The 26507-nt window shown below is 42.5% G+C and overlaps 1 protein-coding gene and 1 non-coding gene across 3 annotated transcripts in view; both read left to right on the forward strand.

Moving 5' to 3' along the window:
- The first annotated feature begins 7010 nt into the window (after positions 1 to 7010).
- The window catches only part of DHTKD1 (dehydrogenase E1 and transketolase domain containing 1), a 51813-nt gene continuing 32316 nt past the window's right edge, over positions 7011 to 26507 (forward strand). For both annotated transcript variants that reach the window (XM_047066188.1, XM_047066189.1), the window contains exons 1-2: positions 7011 to 7230; positions 21867 to 22022. In XM_047066188.1, coding sequence (XP_046922144.1) covers positions 7074 to 7230; positions 21867 to 22022 — 313 coding nt within the window. In that variant the 5' untranslated portion in view covers positions 7011 to 7073. The remainder of the gene's footprint in view (positions 7231 to 21866; positions 22023 to 26507) is intronic.
- Positions 23440 to 23546, forward strand: LOC124502748 (U6 spliceosomal RNA). Its single transcript, XR_006960009.1, has one exon. It is a non-coding gene; the product is annotated as a U6 spliceosomal RNA (small nuclear RNA).

The raw sequence follows: 26507 nt of genomic DNA on the forward strand, positions 1-26507 counted from the left end.
AATCTCAACTAGCAGTCAGACTGCAACCTCGTGAGAGGCCTGGAGCCCCAGGTACTGAGCTGAGCTTTGTCTGGATTATTGACCTACAAAAACTGTGAGATAATATGTTTGTCTTTTCAAACTACTACATTGTGGGATAATTTGTTATACAGCAACAGACAAATGATATGATAATAATCAAAGTTATTTATATATTTTTAATGTTATATGTTATATATACTCATATATATATACATACACATATGTATATATGTATATATATGTGTGTGTGTGTAAATATATATGTATATATATATATATACATACACATATATATATTTGATAAGTTAGATATATTCCACAGTGTAGGGGGGAAACTAATGAGAACAAAGAGAAGAACTTTGGTATTAACCCAAGAAAGTAAAGATATATTAAGAAGTAGTCATTAAAAAAAAATTTTTTTTAACATTTATTTTTGAGACAGAGAGGATGATCAGGGGAGGGGCAGAGAGAGGGAGACAGAGGATCTGAAGCAGGCTTTGTGCTGTGAGCATAGAGCCCAATGCAGGGTTCAAACTCTTGAACCATGAGATCATGACCTGAGCTGAAATCAAGAATTGGCCACTTAACCGACTGAGCCACATAGGTGCCCCAAGAAGTAGTCATTTTTTAAAAGAATTTCCATTAATCAGGAATTAAATGAGATTAAGTAACAGTAATAGAGAAAGATGTTATTTTTTAGCCTAAAAGATTCATTGGAATGAATTTCACCTTTTGCTCCTCAATTTCCTGGGTCAGAATAGTTGTTCATATTTACCTTACTCTTCTTAACATCTCTAGTAAAAGTGGGCAGGGGTAAGGAGGAAAAATGAAATTAGTTACCTTTGGCAATAGATAAATTTTGGGTTATATATAAAAAAGAATAATGCGGGGCGCCTGGGTGGCGCAGTCGGTTAAGCGTCCGACTTCAGCCAGGTCACGATCTCGCGGTCCGTGAGTTCGAGCCCCGCGTCAGGCTCTGGGCTGATGGCTCAGAGCCTGGAGCCTGTTTCCGATTCTGTGTCTCCCTCTCTCTCTGCCCCTCCCCCGTTCATGCTCTGTCTCTCTCTGTCCCAAAAAAAATAAATAAACGTTGGAAAAAAAAAAAAAAAAAAGAATAATGCATGTATTGCCCCATAATCACGGTAATTTGAAAATTCTTCTTAAAAAAAGTTGCTGATGGAAGAAATTAGTCTACCTTCAGAAGTATACATTTTAGCATGCTCAGTGCTTCAAATAGGGCAAAGAACCCAAGGAAAGACCTTTCTTCAAAAATAAAATAGACCTGTTTCCAGCTTGGTGAACTGACCATTCTCATATTTGAACATTCTGTTAATAAAACAGAGTAAGCTGTATAAAGGAGGAAAAACTTTTCCCTCTACCCTCCTAGACTCTCTGGCTGGGATCCTTCAAATTACAGATTGACAAAAGACAGATTAACAAGAATAGAGTTTATCAACACTTGCACTGTGTGTGTGCAAACACAGGAGAAATTCAGTGATGAGTAACTCAAAGGAGTGGTTAGAACTTGGGCCCCTATGGCATCTTAACAGAAGAACAATAAATCTGCAGAAAATATGAGACAAAGGAAACAGGGTTTAGGCTTTCAGGGGTGGCAAACTGTGGAAAGGTAAATATAAAAGGGAGTCAATGGAAGGTAAGGTTTATTTTAGTGAGTTTGTTATGTAGATTCCTCTGGTGCCTTCTCTGAGCTGATTAGCATCTATAGTTGTGTCCAGTGATTAAGAATCATCCTGCCCTTCTTATATTTGCTTTTATATTTTCTTAAATTGCCTTCAGCTCAAAATGATCCTTATGCCAGTGTGGCATATTTTGGAGTGGCATACCATGAACCCCTTTAGAGGATACCTAGAATATTCCTATTCTCATGCTCAATCCATTGCTAATTGTCTTGTACCCTGACACACAGACTTACTTATCAGGCCTCATGCAGGCTCAAGATCATTACATTCTAGGAATTATGCTGAGAGCCACTACCATGATTAAGACCTTGTAATAACAATATAATAATAACAATAATGATAGCAGCTAATATGTATTATTTACATTATGCCAGGAGTTGTTCTAAAGTGTTTTATAGTTGGCTACACCAACACCATTAGGTAGGTAGTATTACAATTCCCATTTTTACAGATAGGGAAACTAAGACTTAGAGTGGGACTTGGCCATGGTCCCAAAGCTAGCAGCAGGATTTCAACACAGGCTGTCAGGCTCTAATATCCATACATTCACTGGACAAATGTTTCTGGGGTACCTATTTTGTGCCAGGCCCTGTTTTAGGCACTTAAGATACAACTGTGAGTAAAAACTACAACAATCTTTATCCTTAGGGAGCTTACATTTTAGTTAAGGGAGATAGACAAAAAATGAGAAGCAGATTGTATGGTATGTTAGGAAATGATATGCGTTATGGTAAAAATAAGAGTGGAGTAAGGGGGAGCAGACATATGAGGGGTGATGAGGCCACTGGTGATTTTAAGAGGGACATCAGGGCAGACCTTTCTAATTTTCAGTTACAGTTTTAAAAATATTTTATAAATGTTTAAAATTTAAAATATAGCTTTTTATTTTAAGGACATTATAAGTAAACTCTACACCCAACGTGGGGCTCAGATTCACAACCCTGAGATCAAGAGTCACATGCTTTACTGACTGAGCCAGCCAAGCGCCCCTAAAATTTAAAATATTTTTAAATGTGAAAGATACAGAAAATCATAAACCAAATATCCATGTTCTCCTACAATTTGACAAATGCTAAAATTTTGAAATACTAACAGAGATAACATTTTGAAATATTTGTATCAGAATTTTCAGAAGTACTACAGCATTGTAGAAATCATAAAAAGCTGCTGTCCCACCCATTCTATTCTTCTCCATGCCCCCCGTAACCAATTTACTGAAATTGAAATGCATCCTACCTAACCATATACTTATATTTTTACTATATATGTACATATTCATTAAAAACAGACTAATTTGGCATATTTTTAAAATTTGTGTGAATATCATTCCTATCAAATCTCCCCTCAACTTTATATTCTTGGGAACTATTTATGTTCTATGAGTACATCTAGTTCATTTATTTTTAATTTCTGTGTGGAATTCCATGGTATAAATAAGTCAAGCCTACATTTCCCCTTCTCCTCTAGTGGCCCAATACACATTCTTTTACTTTTTATAGAAAGCTTTAGAATAAAAAACTTTTAGAAATTGAAGGAACTTTAAAGACAAGGTAGATCATGAGGAAATAGAGTGGTTGTATCCTCCCAAGGTCACATAGCCAATCAATGGAAAAAATAGAATTAGAATCTGGTAGCCTGATACCCAGTACAACACTCAAGCAACTATGACAGCTTTACCTTTTTTTTACTGTTTTAATTTATTTTTGAGATACAGAGACACAAAGCATGAGCAGGGGAGGGGCAGAGTGAGAGGGAGACACAGAATTGGAAGCAGGCTCCAGGCTCTGAGCTGTCAGCACAGAGCCTGACGCGGGGCTCGAACTCACTGACTGTGAGATCATGACCTGAGCTGAAGTCGGACGAATGAGCCACCCAGGTACCCCGACAGCTTTACATTTTAATTCTAGTTATCTATATAGAACTGTACATAGAACCATCTCTACATCACTGTATCTATCCTATGTAGATGTAACATAAGAGTAAATAAGAGAACAAAACATTTGTTTTCCAGCAATAATAAAACTATTAAACTATATAAAACTGTAGTTTTATAACAGTATTAGTAGTTTAGTAATGATTATAATAGCTCTTTTTCCACAGTCTGCTATGTATTTTTTAAATTGAATGTTATAATTTTAAATTCAGGCAATAGCAATATGAATCAGATATTAATTCTAGGAAATAAGTCTGACTCAGTGTGGATGAAGTATGGCAAGGTCAGGAACGACCCAAGGCCGGAAGACCATTTAGGAAGCCATTGCAGTACTCCTGGAGACAGGTGCTGATGGCCCAGACTAGGCAGTAATGATGGAGAGTAGAAGGATTTGAGAACTATTTCGGATATACTGTACTTGGGGTCCAGAGACGGGATCTATATCATCTTTATTCCCAGTTGCTGCCTAGGTTTTTGCACATTTCCCTGCTGATTTGAATCCACACGTTAGGGGGGGCTCCTGGGTGGGTCAGTTGGTTGAGCCTCCCACTCCTGGTTGCCATTCATGTCATGATCTCACAGTTTGAGCCCCAAGTCAGGCTCTGCACTGTTAGCACGGAGCCTGCTTGGGATTTCTCTCTTTCTGCCCTAACCCTGTTTGCCTGCGCATGTGCGCTCTCTGACTCTCTTTCTCTCTCTCTCTCTCCCTCAAAAAATAAACATTTAAAAATAAATAAATGAATCCATGCCTTATGGACATGCCATACCTTCTTCCTCTCCTCAGCGTCAACTGCCACCTTCCTACTTGTTCCTCTTCATTCACCAGAGGCTTCAACGCAAGACGAAGACCTCAATTCTGGTCATTTCCAACCTGATATTAATGTTCCAATGGCAACTTGCCTAAAGATCTGACCTCTCAGTTCCTTGACCTTCACACCTCTGATGACATTTTCCACACTCTACTTTAGCCAACTAACCTTATCATTGTCAAAATTTGCATCACTTCAATCATCACATCAAACACCCCATTTTCTTGCTAAGATCTTCTGTTCTAGCTCAGATTCTCAGGCACCCCTAGTTTACCTATTCTTCAACCTTGTTGGAATCTCCAGCCCACTGGCACCTCCCTCCTTTTATCAGTCCATTCTTATATTTCTAGCCTTTTTATTTTCAGCATAGAGTCCATTTTTTTGTTTTTAATTTCATTCTCTAGTATCTTTTTTTAAAATAATTTTTAATGTTTATTTTTGAGAGAGAGAGAGAGGGAAAGACAGGGTGCAAGTGGGGAGGGGCAGAGAGAGAGGGAGACACAGAATCCAAAGCAGCCCCCAGGCTCTGAGCTGTCAGTACAGAGCCTGATGCGGGGCTCGAACTCAGGAACCACAAGATCATGACCTGAGCCGCAGTCAGCCACTTAACTAGCTGACCCACCCAGGCACACTTCTCTAACTAGTATCTTAGACATCTTTGTCTCTTGGCCTATTATATCTGCTTGGAAAAACTATAGCCCTGAATGGATCCAGTCATCATCCTTCCCACCTTCTCTGTACCAAGCCAAATGAGCACTAATGGAGAAAATCACAAAAGAGCAGAAATTGTTATCATTTTCTATTCATGGTCACCAACCTCAACGGGGTGGCCCCCAAAACTTTAGGACAATCTACATTTCACTCCTCTCCTCAATAACGGTTTCGTACTGTTTCTACCATTCTCAACTCTGACTTGCCTTGCCACTCGGCACCTTCTTGGATAATTCTTTGGGGGTAAATTATAGCCTCATACTTTACATAGAAGAAATCCCCTCAGAATTCCACCACTGAATCTATTACTCCAATTGCTTTTGTACCAATCTTCTCTTATTTCCACCTAAATCAATGGAAGACATGTCTCTCCTCCTTTCCAGCATCCTCTGTGCTTGGATCACATCCTTTCCCACCTCTGCATGGACTTCAGTCTATTGGATTATCCCTCCCTTCTGTATTTTTGATTTAGTACTTTGTAATATCTTTCAAACATGTTCTGGACTCTTTTGTGTTAAAATTATAAAGAAAAAAATCATAATCGCCATAATCAGCTTCATCCCTGAAGATTCTGGTCTGGTGTCCTTTCCCCTTGCAGGTTTCCCTGGCACACCTGTTTGTACTCCATGCTGATTGCCTATGCTCGCCGGGTACTTGCACAGGCAGGTGTCCAAGCATCTCTCATACTGTGTGTTGAGTTCACTCTGCAGCTGGACTGGGAACTGATGAAGGGCAGACACTGTTTCTTACGAATCTTTGTAACCTAGCGAAGTGCTCTGTGGGCACAGTGGTTGAGTGGGCGAGGTGGAGAGATATCTTGTAATGTTCTAGGAGTATGGTGGGGGGCGGGGGGTACAGCTGCACCGCTGACTGGAATGGTGGATGACTGGCTAGGGAAGGATTCAGATCCCTTTCATTGCCCCCTACCCTCCATTGGCAGGTAAGTGGTGGAATAAATTAGTTGGGGAAATTCTGTCAGAGATAGACCAACCGAGAATCTCAAATATCTCCACACTGCCTGATTTCTCTTCACTTTTATTTTATCCCTTTCTTGCAGGCTCCTTCTCTCCTATTTTCTACTTTCTTCCTCAATGTTTCTTTTTTTGAATTTATTTAAAAATTTTTTAATGTTTAGTTTTTGAGACAGAGACAGAGTGCGAGTGGGGGAGGGGCAGAGAGAGAGGGAGACACAGAATCCGAAGCAGGTTCCAGACTCTGAGCTGTCAGCACAGAGCCCGGCTCTGGTTCCGGGCCTGAACTCACCAACTGCGAGATCGTGACCTGAGCCGGAGTTGGAAGCTTAACCGACTGAGCCACCCAGCCCCAACCCCCCCCCCGCCCCCGCCTCAGTGTTTCTTAAGAAAAAAATAAAAGGAGCGATATTGATTTTCTGGCTCCTTCAGATGGCCTTTCCTTCTTGAGTCCCTTGGTCTCGGTCCCACGACTTTTTTGCACCCTGTCGCTGATTTTTCCCTTCGGTACGAGAACCTGTCTCGTTCTGTGTGGTCGTGTTCGCGGGCTTCCAGCAGAGGGGTGGTGGGTGAATACTCCTGGCTGGGGTCTGCAGGATATATAGAGATAACGAGTTTTGTACCGGAAAGCAGATGACGACGCCAGGCTCTGCACTCCCGGCTTCCCTCGGCTGCCAGAAGCGCACGCCTGGCGCCAGACCCCAGCAGGTGGCTCCGCCCCTCCGGCAGCTTACCTGGATTGGCTCCCAGGGGCAGGCCCCTGGCCAATCAGGCGCGGGGGCGTTGTCTCGGGCGGGGCTTCCGCTTCCCGCCTCCCGCCTCCCGCTTCCCGCTCCTCCCCCTGCTCCGGTTCCAGGCAGCCCAGGATTGACCCCTCGTATCCAGGCGACTGCTGCCCCTTGTCTTCCGCCCCGAGTCCAGGCGAGACATGGCCACGACCACTGTGGCAGCAGCAAGACGAGGCTTCTGCCGAGCCCCTCCGCTCCTATTCCGGCGCGGCTACCAGACAGAGAAGGGTGTCTATGGCTATCGGCCGAGGAAGCCCGAGAGCCGGGAGCCCCGGGGCGGCCTGGCGCGCCCCTCAGGTCGGGGATAGGGCCGTGCCGTGCACGTAGGGGCTGGGGAAGCAGGGGACTTCCCTGACAGGCCTGAGGTGGGATGCTGTTGTGGGAGAGGCTGGACTTCTGGGGGTCTGCACTGTGCGCTCGGGCCCGTAGGGAGTAAGGGGAGATGAGGGGGCCAAGGAAGGCAGGTTGGGCAGGGGGAGGTTGTCAGTGTGAGGGTCACCCTCTGTCCAGCCTTAGTAGGTGGGGAAACGTGAAGTCGGGGTCTCGGCATTGGATCCACGCGTGGGTGATCTTCCCATCGCTCGTGTTCAAACTGGTTTTGTGAGGTCTTGTCTTTTCTGTTCCTTGGATGTAAACTTGTGGGAACTTAGCTCTTGCGCAGGCGGAGCTGCGGGAAAAGAAGAGCTCTAAGATCTCCCAGCTCGTTGAGCTTACTCAAGGATACATTTCCAGGGCCATCTCTAAGGCTCTTGTGAGCAGAATGTGTGGGGATCACGACTGTACAGCTAGGGTGAAGAGGGCAGTTAGCTGGTGGTTGGACCACAGCATGGTAATAATTATTTGTCTCCTTGGCCTAACTAGCCTCTTACTTTAATTTCAGAGTTTAAGATTCTTTGCTGAGTTCAGAACCATGTCACTGATGGTTTTAATGGGTTAGGAGACCTGAATATTAGTTTTTGAGACCTCTCTTTGTATGCTCATGTACAAAAAATCTATTTGGGGTATTTGGTTTGTGCCGCAAAGTTGTGATGCATTTAATCTTCACAGAACAGATGAATACAGATTGATTATTAGAAGAAGATCATTTGGCATCTTTGATCCAGTTACTAGATTGACAATGAAGATCCTCTTCATCATATAAGTACCTGAACTTTGACTCTTATATTACACACTGGGACCTCAATAGTTTGCTCTTGACCTCAGGTGACTTTGATAGTAAACCTGATTTCTCTCTCTTAGATGCAGTGGGGTTCCTTTAGGTTCATTTTGGCCAAATAGATTGCTAATCCTTGGGGATAAGACTATTGGCATCTTATTTCACTTTGCAAATCGAGTGTCAAGAATTTTCTATGTCAGTTATTCTCAAAGTTAAGTGTGTGTTCAAATCATTTTGAATTGATTTTTAAAATACCATTTCCCAAGCCTCCCCCCACCCCAGGGTTCTAATTCAGTGGTCTGAGATAGATTTCAAGAATATGGATTTTTATCAGGCACCACTGGTGATTCTTTAGCAGAAAGTCTATAGCCATCTATGGCCAAATACTGTTATAGTCATAACTCACAAGTGTAGGACATGTTTGACAATCTCTTCTTCATTTAGGATCATATTAGTGTGTGTTCAGTGCATAATTATTGTGATCTTGTTTAAGGTTTTCCCTCACAATTGGGCCTCTATTTGATTCTTATTTATTTATTTAGAAAGAGAGAGAGACAGAGAGCAAGCTGGGGAGGGTCAGAAAGAGAGAGGGAGAGAGATATCCCAAACAGGCTCCCTGCTGTCAGCACGGAGCCCAACGCAGGGCTCAGACCCACAAACCATGAGATCATGACCTGAACCTGAACCAAGAGTTGGTCACTTAACTGACTTAGCGACCCAGGTACCCCTCTATTTGATTCTTCAGCCTGGCAGCTGAAAACTAAGCCTTGCCTTGGAAAACCTAGGCCAGTGGTTTTTACCTGGAAGACTGTATCCAAATCATTTTGGGAGCTCTGGGCTGGTGTGGCTTGAAAAAATATCTCTGGGGTTGATTTTATATGTAATCCCTTCCCTCTTCCCTCATCACCAAATTGACTTTTCCCGCTCCCCCCGCCCATCCAGACTAGTAATAATTTTGCTATACTGTGAAGTGCTTGGTGACTTTGAAAGTTCAGTATTGAGTTAGGACTGAACGCCAAGGGTGTGCTCTTGTGGTATTGGGAGGAAAGAGTGAAATCAATGCTGGGAAATAATTGTTGCACAGTTGCAGAATCTAGCTTAAGAAATTCTGTTGCTGGGGCACCTGGGTGGCTCAGTTAAGCACCTGATTTTGGCTCAGGTCATGATCTCACAGTCTGTGAGTTTGAGCCCCACATCGGCCTCTGTGCTGACAGCCCAGAGCCTGAAACCTGCTTTGTATTCTCTCTCTCTCTCTCTCTCTCTCTCTCTCTCTCTCTCTCTTTCTGTCCCACCCTCCCACCCCACTCATGCTGTCTCTCTCTCTCTCAAAAATAAATCAAAACATAAAAAAAAGAAAAGAAATTCTGTTGCTAAGGGCAATCTTTTATTCTTATTTTTTTTTAAATTCATTTGTTTATTTTGAGAGAGAGAATGAGAGAGAGGGAGGGAGAGAGGCAGAGAGTGAGGGACAGAGAAAATCTCAAGCAGGCTCTGAGCTGTCAGCATAGAGCCTGACCCAGGGCTCAGTCTCATGAACTGTGAGATTATGGCCTGAGCCAAAATCAAGAGTTGGACACTCAACTGATTGAGCCACCCAGGCGCCCTTCATTCTTCCCATTTAAAAAAATTTTTTTTTACCATTTGATTTAATTTATTTTTTAAATTTACACCCAAGTTAATTAGTATATAGTGCAACAATGATTTCAGGAGTATATTTCTTTTTTTTTTTTTAATTTTTTTTTTAACTTTTATTTATTTTTGAGACAGAAAGAGACAGAGCATGAACAGGGGAGGGTCAGAGAGAGGGAGACACAGAATCCGAAACAGGCTCCAGGCTCCGAGCTGTCAGCACAGAGCCTGACGCGGGGCTCGAACTCACAGACCACGAGATCGTGACCTGAGCTGAAGTCGGCCGCTCAACCGACTGAGCCACCCAGGCGCCCCAGGAGTATATTTCTTAATGCCCCTTACCCATTTAGCCCATCCCCCCTTCCCACAATTCTTCCTATTTTTTAACTACTGTGCATAAAACGGAAAGGCAAGTGGTCCACTTTATACCTTTTTCAAAATTACCATTGCATGCAGATCTGTAGCAGTTTTTTCTTCTGTTTCAGGAGGTACCGGTTATTTTGTAGATCACTGTCTCCTACTAGCCTAGGTGGGAGAAAGGGGGCAAGGAGAGTTGCTGTCACTTCTGGTAGCATCTCACCGTCAGGACTTGGTCAGTATGTATCTGCAAAGGAGATTGGAAAGCATAATTTTTATTCAGGTTGGCCATGTATCAGCTAAGAATTATCTGGGGAAAATACTGAAAAATAATTAGTAATCACCACATTCCACCCCTTTGGCCACTCAAATAACCTAAGCTTTTTCTTTTTTTTTTTTCCCGTTTATAGAATGGATTCTGTCTCCTCTATTCAGTTTTTGAGTCCAGTTCAAAGTCTGTTATCTCCCGAGAATGTGCAGTCCTCTCTGTCAGGACTGGTTGTGTCTGCTAATGCTTTAGAATTTCATGAACTGCCATGCACCCCCTACTGACACATTCCATATACAAAGAAAACTCCCATCTGGAAAAGAAAGGAATGAGGAACTCTAGTAGTCACCATTCAAACCAGTTATCAAATCCTGCTGGAGAGGAATGATAAGAGATCCTTTCTGTGGCGATGTAGCAAGTTCATAACATTCCCCTGGCTTTGCCGTGTGGGTCTTTATCCATCGTCTTCTGTGGCCATCTCTGCCTTGGACATTGGGGAGTATGCCCTCCTTGGGGGCTGCTCACCGTCCACAGCCTACCTTATTTTGGTAAGGTTAGGAACCTGAGAGTTACTTTAGGGGGTTATCAACGACACGGTTGTTTTTACTTATTTTTTTATTTTTAATGGCCGAAGTTGGGATTTCTTTGGCAGTACAGTTTTCTCATGACATTCATAGGCTTGCAGTCTTTTTGCTTGTGGTCATTTTATGACCAAATTGCCCCCAGACAAAGATCTCCTCTAGAGCTCGTTTTTAATCCTGAAAACTCCAGTCTTTTATTTACTGCTTCTGTGTTCCACCCACTCAGCTTCCTAAATGTAGAGGTGCTTACCTTGAGACCATCAAAAATAATAGACTTGAGTGGGAAGGTAATACCCTTGATTGGAACTTGGAGGCTCAGCGTCCCTCATTGCCTAACAGGGAATGCTTACTGGAAGGTCCTTGAAGAAGGGTTTGTCTGTTTTCCCTCTTGGTAAGACAGCTTCTTCAGAACCACTTTTTATAATTGCCTCTAGTTGTCCAAACCTGCTAGGATCTGCCTTCTAGCAGAGCTGAATTTCCCTCCATCTCTTCTTGCCAACTAGCTCACTCTAGCTTGACCTCATCTCCCTCCCAGGGCTTTCCTGAAAGTGACAAGAAACAACGATCACATGCTACTGAGCGACAGCTCCGTGGACATACAGTCTGCCTTGCAGGACATAACCGGTGACAGTTTCACCACGCGTTTTGTCAGATAGCGTAACACAGTGCTCATTAGCTTTTTAGTCTGAAACATCTGGGTTCTTGGTATCTACCGCCTGACTGCTAAGCCAAGGTCATATGTATTTTAGGCTGTTATGGTAGCAACCCACCTCGAGTACCAAATGGTACTTCATATAGAGACCATACCCTATAGATAGGGTAAGTTCAGGGGCTGTGTTGGACACGTGGAGGAACAGTGACCTAAGTGAGACGAGTAAAGGTCTGAGCTGGTATGACAGTTTTGCTCTGCAAGGTCCGAAGGGGTTCAAGCTCCTTCTATGTTGTTTCTTCACCATCCTGTGGGTGTTGCTGTCTACTCCGGTCCAGGATGGCTCATCACTGCGTCCACACTGTGCAGCAGGATGGAGGAAAGCGGGAAGGGAAAGAGGACACATCTCCCTTTAAGGGCAAGACCCCAAAGTTGCACAGATCATGGCTACTACCTTCTTATTCATCAGAACTTAGTCACACGGGCAACTGGCTGCCTGGAAGGCTGGGACATATATCTTTATTCTGCATGGCTGTATATTTGATTATTACCATGAAAGAGAAGAGAAAATGGATCTCAGGAGTTGTAGTAGGCTCTGCTACAGACATATTGTAAAAATGTGGGGCAAACAACCCACTTTCAACTTTCACCTCATACTTCATATCAAATCTTGAGCACTGTGTTTCTCAAAGCCTTGCTTTCTGTTTTCACTGTTGGGATCCTAGCGTAGGCCTTTAATTCTGGTCTGCTGCTGCTGCTGCAAGAAATATTGATCCAGGTGCTCCTAGCCAAGTCTACGGATCCCTGAGGAAAAGTTTTAGAGGGTCTGTGGCTTTTGCACAACTGTGTGTGTCTATTTTTAGGCAAAGGGCCTGTCGCTTTCATTGAATTCCCATGACTTCAAAAAGATAAAACTGCTAGCCTCACTGCTATGAAAATTTGTAGCCTAGTGTCTTGCTACAATTTCTCTAAAACATTGGTTTCATTGAGTTATTTTCTTTTTTAAAAAATTTTTTTAATGTTTATTTTTATTTATTTATTTATTTTTTAATGTTTATTTTTGAGAGAGACAGAGACAGAATGCGAGTGGGTTAGGGGCAGAGAGAGAGGGAGACACAGAATCTGAAGCAGGCTCCAGGCTCTGTCAGCACAGAGCCCGATGCGGGGCTCGAAGTCACAAGCTGTGAGATCATGACCTAAGCCAAAGTTGGATGCTCAACCAATGGAGCCACCCAGGCGCCCCTCATTGAGTTGTTTTCTTAACTCAATTCTCCAAAGGCTCTATTTTGCCTCTCAGAATAAAATCCCAGATTCGTTAGCTTGATATTGAATGCCCTTCATGTTTCATGACCCATTCTGCCTTCTTTCTTACCTTTCTCTGACATAAATTCCCCCGTGTTCCAGCCGTTATCCAAGGCTCTCCCCGCTCATTCTGTATGCCCTTCCACTTCATACCCATTCTCCATGGCTCATCTCCATTGCCATCTCCTCTGTAACATCTGTCTAGACAACTCCAGCCTATCCTAATCTGATCTCCCTCAACTCTCAGTCCGAGAGACCCCTTGGACTCTACTGAACTTTTTATGACTGTGTGCAGTTTCATATAGAGAGCATCCTCTCATGCTGTAAGATCCTGCTTGGTAAGCTCCTTGTCTTACATTCCTCTCAGCTCTATATTTAACTGAATACTTATTAAGTGAGTTATTCCTACTAAGAAATGGAAATACAATTCTGTATATGCAATTTATTTGTGACATTTAGCGCATTTGAATTTTGCGTGTATAACCGTAACACCAATTATCAAGAAAGGAAGCACTGTATACATTGGGTAATATACTATATTACTATGCTTTAGAAGAACTAATAATTTCTTTTTTGCTCATGAACACAATGAAGACTTGCTGGGTTTTTCCTTAAATTCCATTTAAGTGGGTGCTTATGGTCAGTTCCGTTAATTAGGAGTACATGGTTTAATTGGCTCAAGTCTTTTTCCTTTTTTTATTTTTTCAAAAAAATTTTTAAATGTTTATTTAGTTTTGAGAGAGAGAGAGAGTGAGCATGAGTAGGGGAGGGGCAGGGAGAGAGGGAGACACAGAATCTGAAGCAGGCGCCAGGCTATGAGCTGTCAGCACAGAGCCCAACATGGGGCTTGAACCCACGGACCGTGAGATCATGACCGGCTCAAGCCTTTTTCATGACGCCTGCCAGTTGTCCTAAAAGGTACCATCTTGGTTGAGAGAAATGATTGGGTTGGTTGGTGGATCATGTCCACAACTCTTTGGGATTGGCAAAGTCAATCGAAGGACAATCCGTCCTGAAAATGGACACATGGCATCCTCCCACATCCAGGGTGACATAGTGAGCTGGGATACGATCAAGTTATGGTGCCTCCCTCCTCCTCTTTGCCTTTCCTTCATCAGCCTTCTTTTTACAAATATTTATCTTGGCTGAAAATCAATGCCTGCATGGGGCGACTACATCATTCACTAAGACATCCATTACATTAAGGCTTTAAAGAGATATTGAATTTGCTTCTAGTAACCTCTTAAATGACAGTGGTTTCACTAGTTAAAATTTGACCTGTGGTGAGTGTTCTTTGTTGCTGGCTATTAGTAACAGCTTGTACTTTAACCTCTGTAAACCTCAATTCGGGTAAACTTCAGTTTATTCATCAACAATCCCAATTGAAAATGGAGGAGTGCCGATTCAGGAGTATCAATGTCATTATGGAGGATTCAGATTACAAAAATATGGCAGAACTTAGGGACCAGCAGGAGATGGGGACCATAGGATTTCAAGCAGCATTTAGCCGTTACTGACCTTGGCACTGAGCTTTAGTAGTTGAAGTGAGGTTGTGGGTATGTTGCAAATTAGAAATAATAGGAGCCTTTACTGGACTCATGAGAAAAGCAGTTGAAGAAAATCTTAATGCATTAGAGATTTAAAAAAATCTAGATAATTCTGGGGTACAATGCAGACCAGAAAAGGCTAATGACATTAGCCCTTGTACTTTTTTTTTTCAAATGTCTCACTGATTTCCAGTTCTCTCATCCTTTTTGCTGTAGGCTCTGGACTTCCCTTTTCAATTTTTGTTATAATATAATGGATAAAACATTGGACTGAAGTCAAATATGCTTGAAGGTAGCTTCTTTACTACCTCTGTCACATTTTGCAGGTCACTTAACCTCTTTGCGCCTCAGTTTACTCTTCTACAGATGAGGAGACCTATTTCAGAGTTGTTGCAAGAGTTGGGTAAGATGACGTGTGTGAAACACTGAGCAAAAGTTAGTACTTGCTATCATTCACTATCAATCTGTGATCCTTACTTATCTATCTTGGCAGTGATTTAAGAAAGGATTAGGAAAAAACCTAGAAAGGACCAGAACAAGGTTTTTGTTTGTTCTTTTTTTTTAAGAATGAAATAAATTTTATTTTGTTTTATTTTATTTTATTTTATTTTATTTTATTTTATTTTATTTTATTTTATTTTATTTTTTAAATGCTTATTTATTTTGAAAGAGAGAAAGAGCACGCGTGTGTGCACAAGTGGGGGAGGGGCAGAAAGAGGGAGAGAGAGAATCCCAAGCAGGCTCTGCGCTGTCAGCTCAGAGCCGGATGCAGGGCTTAATCCCACAAGCTCTGAGACCATGGCCTGAGCCAAAATCAAGAGTCAGACGCTTAACTGACTGAGCCACCCAGGCACCCTGAAATAAATTTATTTTATAAAGATACTGTATTTGAGGTGGAAAGATAAGGTATGATATAAAATAAACTCAGTTGCACAGCCTAGGTTTATCTGAATTTGTTGTACAGAATATAATAGTCTGGTACAAAGTCTTGCCTTAATTTCTTTGTTTTTTAAATGTTTATTTATTTTGAGAGAGGGAGAGAGAGCTCAGAAGAAGGGGAAAGGGGGAGAGAGAGAAGGAGAGAGAGAATCCCAAACATTCTACACTCAGCTCCAGAGCTCAATGCAGGGATCTATCCCATGAACCTGTGAGATCATGACCTGAGCTGAAACCAAGAGTCTGATGCTTAACCAATGGAGCCACCCAGGTGCCCCTGAAGTCTTTGTTTTAATGTGGTTATTTCCAAAGTTCCTAAGCTGAAATTGGGTGGGGGGTGGGGGCAGCCATCACATTTTAATGGGGTTTGAAGAGACTTCAGTTATGAAATTCTCTTTCTTGGAATCTTCAGTCATTTTATAGATATCCAACATTCCCACTTGCTATAAGCATATGCTGCCTTGAATGTAAGAAACCCATGGATATGATCTAGATATTTTTGGGGGGAGGCTGTTTATGACCAGATGATGAAAAAGAACTGTACTGACTTTTAGATTAAGTACTAAGTTTAGTTTATGTGTCAGTGTACTTCATGCTGGTTAATGCGAACCCTTTTTTCCTGAAAATAAAACACTCTTCAGTGCCCCGACTGTGCTTGCTTACAGAGAGAATAAAGTAATTGATGTAGATATCCTTATCATAATTTTTTTTTTACCCCTGTATCGTCAAAGGTTCTTTTGATCACAAGCAACAGAAACCAACTGTGGCCACCTAAGGGGAAGCGGGGACTTTATTTGAAAAGATACAAGGATATCTTCCAGAGCTGAAGGATGTGTGCAGCAACCAGGCCTCAGCGGGGGAGAAAACCAGCACTAACTCTGGGAATATTGGCAGAAGCTGTGTGTGGGCCCACAGGGCACAGCTGTTAATGTACTCAGCTCCTGTGCTACCCATAATGCGTGTCAGGAGTCCTCGAGATCACCCCTACATTTAGAGATCCGCCAGAAAGCCTCATGGCGCTCGGCTTATAGCTGTACTCATGGCTCAGATTCATCACAGTGATGTAATAAGAATACACAGCTGCACTGTCATGGAAAACAGCACAGGCACCGTTGTGCAGGAGTCCTTGTGCTCTCTCTCCCGTGAGGGGTGATACAGAAACACTCCTGTTCGTGCAACATAAATACAGCAATATATGTGCCGCGTCACCCAGGGGAGTCCATTTGAGATTCGTCACCTGAGGTTTTTATTGGCAGACGTCCATGTAAACACCCTCTGCCTGTGCCAAAATTCCAGACTCCCAGAAGGAAAGCAGGTGCTCAGTGTTAACCATGTTGTTTGCACAAACAGGAGGCATAGTGGACCACCTGTGTCTCCCTATCCCAAGTCATAAATTCTGGAAAGAATGAATCTGACCCACCTCGACTCAGGTGTCTTTGGAATCCATTAACTGGGAGGGAGGCAGAATGGAATGAGGTAGACGTGGTCTTAGGAACCCACTCCCTGGAATGGGAGAGCACAGTTCTTGGGAAAGAGGGGCTCAGGGGCATCTGGATGGCTCAGTTGGTTAAGCATCCAACCCTTAATTTTGGCTCAGATCATGATCTCATGGTCATGGGATTGAGCCCCGCGTGGGACTATGTGCTGGGCATGGAGCCTGCTTAAGATTCTGTCTCCCTCTCTCTGCCCCTCCCCAGCTTGTGTGTTCTCTCTGTCTCTCTGTCTCTCTCTCTAAAAAGGAAAAAAAAAAGGAGCTCAAAGTGAGGTGGAAGATGTATTCACTGCAGCTCTTGTACTGCATGTTTGAGGGCTCTGGCTCTGGCAAACTTGCATCACAAGGATTCTGTGACTCTCTTACAATATGCTGAATCTCGGGACTTCATTCAGTTAATGACAAATGTTTCTTGAGCATTTGCTATGTGCCAGTCTCTTGAGCCAGAAGCATGCCTTCAATATTTTCCATTTTGTTTTGTAAAGGAGTGTGTATATGTGTTGTTGTTTTCCCTATTCTCTCTGGCTTCTTAGGGATTTAAACATCAAATTAAATTCTTCTGAACTTCTATAGATATCTTGAGTATCAAGTTATTTGGTTGGTAGTATACCTAGCATGAAGATATTCATTTTTCTTTTACAGTAATCCTTTGACTTATTTATACAGTGATATGAAATTCTTTTTATGAACAATATACGTATTCAATGTGTTCTCATCCTTTGAAATCTTATAATATCACTGTTTGCTACAAAATATAGATGAAGCAATCATATCTGGTGGATTTTTTTAGTATTTATTTATTTTTGAGAGAGAGAGAGAGAGAGAGTGTGTGTGTGCAAGCAGGGGAGGGGCTGAGAGAGAGGGAAACACAGAATCCGAAGCAGGCTCCAGGCTCTGAGCTGTCAGCACAGAGCCTGATGCAGGGCTCAAACTCATGAGCCGCGAGATCATGATCTGACCCAAAGTCAGACACTTAACCAACTGAGCCACCCAGGCATCCCTGATGGATTTGAAACTAGAATGTAGTCAGTTAATTTAAAAAAAAAAAAAAAAAGTTCTTTAAAGCAAGGAGTATGATAAAGAAATGAGAGATGCTTCATGTATTTTGACAAATGTATTTCTTCTTGGATTTGTTTTTGCAAATCTTTAAAATTAAGAGCACTAAGGAAGCAATCTGAATGCAGCATCTCTCTAGATTTTTATGATTTCTCCCCCCACGTTTTCTTTCTCCCGCAGCACCAGCCTTAGGAACAAATATAACTGATTTTTACAAGCATAAAGCCCACTGGTGAGGACAGGTACACTGGAGTGCCCTACGAGTGCAGTAGGCAGCAAGTCAGGATAACATTTGAAGAGCTGTGCTATACATGTTTGCCATTGAAAACTTAGCAAATAAGCGAAAGAAAAAATGACGAATTTTGTAGAGGATAATCACTAAATTTTTGGTCCATTTCCTTTATGTATATGGGATATATGTACACACATTCACATATATAAAGTATATAGATACTCATATTATGGTATATAGACTGGGTAATGAAATATACATTACCTACTCTACATATATACATTGTAACAAAGAGCAGGCTCATACTATTTATACTGTTTATAGTTGTTTTTTTCATCTATATACACTGACACTTTTCCGTGAAGCTTCTCCTACAGGGCGTGTCCCCCTGGGGGCTGGAGATTTTCAGAGTTAGAAGACTAATGTGGGGGGAGGGGGGATGTCCCTGAGGAATGAAACTCCACCTTCAGTACTTGAGGGGTCAGTGTGGTGATGAGCAGCTTCACCTCCCGTTGTCCTCTGGGAGAAAGCAGGTTCCAGTTAGGATAGGGGTATAAGGAATGTTTATGGAGGAGGGTAAGAATGCGGAGAGGTTGATTAATCATGGGGCAGAATCCCAGAGGTCACAGTGGAAGGATCTGGGAGGCAGAGAGGGAAGGAATAATGGGATTGGGTCTGGAAAAAAGAAACCAGAGCAAAGGCAGGAAGAGGGTCTGAGAGAAAATAGATTGCCAGGCTGGATGTGGGGTGTGCCCAGAGGTGTGGAGGAGTGTGGACCTCTCTCTCTCTGGCTCTGCCAGAATAGTAGCTTCCACACGTCCCTGGGAACGAGCAGCCTGCTTTTGTGCCAACTCCCATGCCATTGCTCTTAGAATGGCATGAGAAGCCTGGGGAACAGTTAGAAATTGGAGCAATAATCTCTGAGTTGATGTGGGTTCACTAAGAGAATGTTTTCAATAGGGCTGCTAATTTGAGGATGGTGATGATAACCGTGCATATCTATTAGACTTGCCCCACTAGAGATGTAGTTTTGTACATGTTCCTGGAAGCTGTGGAAGGTGCAGGAGATCACCCAGAGAGAAAACAGCTTGAGAAAAAGGCTGCGGGCAGATCTGCAGACCACTAATATTTTAGAGATGGACAAAGAAGAGGAGCTCCCTCCCCAAAATGACTGAGGTTGTGTAGCCGGTGAGTTAGGAGAAAAGCCAGGATTTGGTGATGCCCCAGAGCCCAGGGAAGAATGTGGGGTTTTTTGTTTGTTTTTTTTCTGTTTTGTTGTCTTCTGGTGGGGAGGAGGAATATGTTTTTAAGAAGTGACCGGCGGGGACAATGCTTTAGACGTGGTCTTTCTGGATTTTAGCCACAAATGTGAAGGTTTCCTACTTTATTTTTTTTTTTCAATGTTTTTTATTTATTTTTGGGACAGAGAGAGACAGAGCATGAACGGGGGAGGGGCAGAGAGAGAGGGAGACACAGAATCGGAAACGGGCTCCAGGCTCTGAGCCATCAGCCCAGAGCCCGATGCGGGGCTCGAACTCACGGACCGCGAGATCGTGACCTGGCTGAAGTCGGACGCTTAACCGACTGCGCCACCCAGGCGCCCCGAAGGTTTCCTACTTTATAACACAGCAATTGAGAACTTCAGTAAGATTCAGAATAGAACCCTATGGCAATTTATAAGACTTATCTCCAGACTGGAATCGATTCATTTACTGGGATTGTTTGATTAGCTTACCAATTTATTAGACATAGCATGGATCGTCCTAACTGTTGCATCAGTGCCAACACATCCTTTACGTATTCAGTACCTCTCTGTTCTTTCCTGTCAGTCCGTGACAAGACACATACTTGGCCGTACTCTGAATACAAAGCACCTATGTAGCTCACTGCATGGCAATAAATGTTCATAAAATGGTCATTAAATGTTTCAAAATATGCTAAACTTTTCTCTCGGTTCTAAGAATAAACACATAAGGTGAAAAAATGTTCAGAAAATGTTCAGAAATGGTGGATCTGCTCATCGTCGGGGATTTGTGCTGTTTGTAAGGCTGCCTTGATGAACTGAAGGTTAGCGGAGTGTGGGCATGAAGGATTTTTCTTTTTCTTCAAATTTTGGAATAACTTTCATATGGAAGAGGGAAGAAAAGCAGTTTGGGCTCAAAATAGAATCATCATATTGGGTTCACTAAAAGATAATGCAACTCCTCCAAGCAGAGACTGAGGAACCACTCATTTAGAGCTTTATAAAGGGTTTGTTTCCTGTTTTGTTTTGTTTTGTTTCGCATTATGTGAGTGACAAGATCATTAAAAAAATTTTTTTTAATTTACTTATTGATTTTGAGAGAGAGAGCGAACATGAGCGTGAGTGTGCAAGCAGGGGAAGGGCAGAGGGAGAGGGAGAGAGAGAGAATCCCAGGCAGACGCCACACTGTCAGTGCAGAGCCGAACTCTGGGCTCAAATCCACGAACCATGAGATCATGATAACCGACGGGGCCACCCAGGTGCCCTGTGACAAGATCATTTTTAAGATCTTTTTCTAGGGGCACCTGGGTGGCTCAGTCGGTTGAGCATCCGACTTCGGCTCAGGTCATGATCTCACGGTCTGTGAGTTCCAGCCCCGCATCGGGCTCTGTGCTGATGGCTCAGAGCCTGGAGCCTGCTTCGGATTCTGTGTCTCCCTCTCTCTCTGCCCCTTCCCTGCTCATGCTCTGTCTCTCTCTGTCTCAAAAATAAATAAAAAATATTAAGAAAAAAAAAAGTTCTTTCTCTAGTATAAATTTCATGAGTCTATGAAATAACTCTGTACATTGGGTCTTTAAGCAATAGGGAAGGAGATGTAACTTTGATTTTGTAGTTCTACCTATGTCTATTTTTTAAATAAAATATTTAAAAATCTCAAATAATAATTAAGAGGACTCTAATTATCCAGAATCTCAGCATTTTAACAGTTCTTTTCAGTGCTATTTCTCTACAGGCATAGTTATTTTTACAAATGTGCACCCATAGTTCTATCTCCTTTTTTTTTTTTTTTCCTTCACTGACTTTAGCAATCATGAGATAAATTTAAAGAAATAGGTGTGGGGGCGCCTGGGTGGCGCAGTCGGTTAAGCGTCCGACTTCAGCCAGGTCACGATCTCGCGGTCCGTGAGTTCGAGCCCCGCGTCGGGCTCTGGGCTGATGGCTCAGAGCCTGGAGCCTGCTTCCCATTCTGTGTCTCCCTCTCTCTCTGCCCCTCCCCCATTCATGCTCTGTCTCTCTCTGTCCCAAAAATAAATAAACGTTGAAAAAAAATTAAAAAAAAAAAAAAAAAAAGAAATAGGTGTGTTTTCCTGAGGGCGCGTGGGTGGCTCAGTCGGCTGAGCGTCCAACTTTGGCTCAAGTCATGACCTCGCGGTTTGTGGGTTCAAGCCCCACATCGGGCTCTGTGCTGACAGCTTAGAGCTGGCAGCCTGCTTTGGATTCTGTGTCTCCCTCTCTCTCTCTCTCTGTCCCTCCCCAACTCGTGCTCTCTCTCTCTCTCTCTCTCTCTCAAAAATAAACATTAAAAGAAAGTAAGTGTGTTTTCCTGGATTCTGATAGTCTATAAACCTGAGATGTGGTAGGTAGAAGGAATGCATTAAAAGTGTCTAAGGCCACAAAGGCTTCTTTGAAAAACTGATTTTTTTTTTTTTTAGTTTGTGGGCATTTTCTAAATTGTTTGTATGGTTTTATTTTCCCCTTGAATTAGTTGATCATGGCCTTGCCAGATTGGTGACCGTATACTGTGAACATGGTCATAAAGCTGCCAAAATCAACCCCCTCTTCACTGGACAAGCCTTGCCGGAGAATGTGCCTGAAGTCCAAGCTCTTGTGCAGACCCTACAGGGACCTTTTAATACCACAGGTAAAGCCCATCAACACTAGACTGTACATGTAACGGTTAGCTGCCAAGATGCAGTATGGCTCCTTTCTCTGTTCTTGGAGAACTCACATGCCCACTGGAGCTGAGGCTTCCATGGAGTGTGAGTTGACCGTGAGGGGCACATTCAAGCACTGTCTAAGAGGACTGGTCTTGAGGTTCTAGAATAGTCTTTCAATAGGGTTCATTTCCTCTAAGTTTAAAAACATTTACCAAAGAAGACATACATATGGCCAACAGGTGGGATGCGTGGGTGGCTCAGTTGGTTAAGACTTCGGCCCAGGTCATGATCCCACGGTTCGTGTGTTTGAGCCCCTCATGGGGCTCCGTGCTGATGGCTCAGAGCCTGGAGCCTACTTCAGATTTTGTCTCCCTCTCCCTCTGCCCCTCCCCCACTTGTACTCTGTCTCTCTCTCTCTCTCTGTCTGTCTGTCTCTCAAAAAAGAAATAAAAACATTAAAACAAACAAATAACTAAATGGCCAACAAGTACATGAAAAGGTATTCACCATCACCGATCATCAGAGAAATGCAAATCAAAGCTGCAATTAGGTATCACTTCACATCTGCCAGAATGGCTGGGACACAAGATAACAAGTGTTGGTGAGGATGTAGAGAAAACCTCGTGCACTGTTGGCGGGAATGCAAGTAGGTGTAGCTACTGTGGAAAATAGTACGGATACTCCTCAAAAAATTAAAAATAGAGGGGCGCCTGGGTGGCGCAGTCGGTTAAGCGTCCGACTTCAGCCAGGTCACGATCTCGCGGTCCGGGAGTTCGAGCCCCGCGTCAGGCTCTGGGCTGATGGCTCAGAGCCTGGAGCCTGTTTCCGATTCTGTGTCTCCCTCTCTCTCTGCCCCTCCCCCATTCATGCTCTGTCTCTCTCTGTCCCAAAAATAAAAATAAAAATAAAAAAAAAAAAAAAAAAACGTTGAAAAAAAAAAAAAAAAATTAAAAATAGAAATCCCGTATGATCTAGGAATTCCACTTCTGAGTATTTATCCAAAGAAATTGAAATCAGGGTCTTAAAGAGTTATCTGTACTTTTATGTTTACTGTGGCATTATTACCATAGCAAAAAATATGAAAACACTTAAATGTCTATCAATGGATAAATGAATAAAGAAAATGAGCCCTGGCTGGCTCAGTTGCTAGAGCATGTGACTTTGATCTTGGGGTTGTGAGTTCAAGCCCCACGTTGAACTAAAAAAAAAAAAAAAAAAAAAAAAAAGAATGTGGTATATGGAACCAATATTGCTCAGCCTTAAAAAAGAAAGAAATCCTTCCATTTGTGACAACATGGATGAACCTCGAGGCATTACACTAAGTGAAATAAAACCAGTCACAAAAGGACAGGCACTGCATGATTGATCCCACTATATGAGGAATCTAAGATCGTCAAACTTATGCTCGCTTCATCAGCACAAATACTAAAATCGGAACGATACAGAGAGGATCAGCATGGTGCCCGCACAAGGATGACACACAAATTCGTGAAGCCTTCCATATTTAAGAAAAATGATAAAATGGTCAAACTTAGATAGTGGTTCGCAGGGTCTGGGAAGATGCGGAAATAGGGAAATGGTGGTCAAAAGGTACAGAGTTTCAATTATGAAAGATAAATAAGTTCTAGGGGCTCTAGTTAATACTGTATTGCATACTTAAAATTTTGCTAAGAGAACAGATCTTACGTTCAGCATTCTTACTACAAAAGAAAACTATTTTTAAAATGTAATAAGGGTCGCTTGGGTGGCTCAGTCAGTTAAGTGTCCGTCTCTTGGTTTCGTCTCAGATCATCATCTCATGGTTTGTGAGTTCAAGCCCCACATCCGGACTCTGTGCCAATGGCATGGGATTCTGTCTCCCTCTCTCTCTGCCCTTCCCCTGCTTGCTCTCTACCTCTCTCTCTCTCTCAAAAACAAATAAACATTTCTAAAAAAAAAAAAAAAAAACAACCAAAAACTTTAAAAAAATGAATAAAAAATTGCAAGCCCTGAAATAATAATTTTTAAAAAGCTGGACACCCATTATGGACCAGACACTTTACATCTGTTTTGTCAATGCATTCCCATACCTACTCCCTAAGAAGTTACTGCCATCTTTATTTTGCAGACAGGGAAACAGAAACTCAGAGAACTTAAGTAACTTGTAGCTAGGAAGTGGCAGAGGTAAGGTGACAATCCAGCTCTCACTTCCTGTTTTATTTCCCAGCTTGGGAACTTAAAAAAAAATGGGGGCTAGATAACCAGGCAGCATCCTGGGCTCCTATCTCATGCCATTTTTTTTATTTTACTTATTTATTTTATTTTATTTTATTTTATTTTATTTTATTTTATTTTATTTTATTATTACTATTTTTTAAAGATTGTATGTTTAAGTAATCTCTATACCCAACACGGGGCTCGAATTCACAACCCCGAGATTGAGAGTCACATATTCTTCCAACTAAACCACTCAGGTGACCCCTGTCATGTCATTTTTTTTAAAGTTATTTTTGGGCAATGTCAAATTCTGGTATATACATCAATTAGTAATGTTCTGGTAATTTATTGCAGTGTAATAAACCACTCCAAAATGCAGTAACTTCTAAGGGTACAACAATTTTATTATCTCGCAGTTCTAGAATCTGCCTGGACTCAGCTAGGCAATTCTCACTTGGGGGGCTTGGAGACAAAATCTATTCCATCATAATTTAAATGGCCCTTCAGGAACGGAAAGTTTAGTGTCTTCTTTTTTTTTTAATTTTTTTTTTTAACATTTATTTATTTTTGAGACAGAGAGAGACAGAGCATGAACAGGGGAGGGGCAGAGAGAGAGGGAGACACAGAATCGGAAGCAGGCTCCAGGCTCTGAGCCATCAGCCCAGAGCCCGACACGGGGCTCGAACTCACGGACTGCGAGATCGTGACCTGAGTCGAAGTCGGACGCTTAACCAACTGAGCCACCCAGGCGCCCCTTAAGTAATTTCTGTGCCCAACGTGGGGCTCGAACTCATAACCCCGAGATCAAGAGTTTCACACTGTACCTCTTGAGCCAGCCAGGTGCCCTCCACTCTAACCATTTTAAAGTATATAATTCAGTGACATTTCATACAGCCACAATGTTACGCAATCATCAGTTTAGTTCCAGAACATTTTCATCACCCCAAAAGGAAATCTTGTGCCTAGTAAGCTTACTTACTCACTCCCCATTCTGCCTTCTCCTCAACCCCTGGCAACCACTAATCTACTTTCTGTTTGTACAGATTTGCCTATTCTTGACATGCTGTATAAATGAAGTCACAGTATGTGACCTTTTGGGTCTGGCTTTTTACATTTAGTGTAATGTTTCCAAGTTTCATCCATACTGTAGCATAAACTGGTACTTTATTCCTTTATGTGGCTGAGCACTATTCCGTCATATGGTGTGGGGAAATAGGTTCAAGAATTCCTTATACTTACGTAAATGGGTTAAGAAAGCTTAGGTCAGAAAGCTGCCACCACTGGGTGAAAGCGCCCAAGGTTAGTTAGCAAGGTATTATAATGGGATCACAAGTAACTTGTTATATCACCTGCAGGAAACTACTTTCCATCTGGTACCAATATACCAGATTTGTTTTGATCACAAACACCACTTGCCCCCCCCCCCAGGCAGACCCTTTGCTTCTTACACACACAAGTTATTTTTTTTTAAACGTTTATTTATTTTTGAGAGTGAGAGACAGAGCATGAGTAGGGGAGGGGCAGAGAGAGAGAGAGAGAGAGAGAGAGAATCTGAAGCAGGCTCCAGACTCCGAGCTGTCAGCACAGAGCCCAACGTGGGGCTTGAACTCACAAGCCGTGAGATCATGACCTGAGCCGAAGTCAGACGCTCAACTGGCTGAGCCACCCAGGCACCCCCACACACAAGTTATTGATTACTATCTGATTATTTCCTCATGTACAACACATGTGTAAGATCTTGAGCGCTCAATAAATACGAGATGAAACATGTGTTCAGGGCTCTTGTCTCCTTCTGGACATTAGCCTCTCTCGTATTCAATTCTGTGTCCACTCTCTTGCTGGACAAGAGAGAACTCCAGAGTCATAGTCTGCAACAGTATGGGTATATCACATTTTGTTTATCCCATCAGTGGACATTAGGTTATTTCCTATCTCATTTAATCTTTTTTTTCAAAAATTTTTAACATTTATTCATTTTTGAGAGACAGAGCATGAAGGGGGGAGAGGGGTAGAGAAAGAGGGAGACACAGAATCCAAAACAGGCTTCAGGCTCTGAGCTGTCAGCACCGAGCCTAACACAGGGTCAAACCCACGAACTACAAGATCATGACCTGAGCCGAAGTCAGACGCTTAACTGACTGAGCCACCCAGGCACCCTCCTACCTTATTTAATTTTAACAACTACCTCCTGAGGTGTTCCTGTTTTATAGATTAAAATGTGGGGCAGAGAAGCCAAGTGATATGCAAAACAATTTTTATAACTTGAATGGTCA

This window comes from Lynx rufus, unplaced genomic scaffold (genome assembly GCF_022079265.1).
Source record: "Lynx rufus isolate CCGP_SWC_20201006 ecotype Redwood Valley unplaced genomic scaffold, mLynRuf1.p SCAF_7, whole genome shotgun sequence".
In the NCBI taxonomy this organism is placed as follows: domain Eukaryota; kingdom Metazoa; phylum Chordata; class Mammalia; order Carnivora; family Felidae; genus Lynx; species Lynx rufus.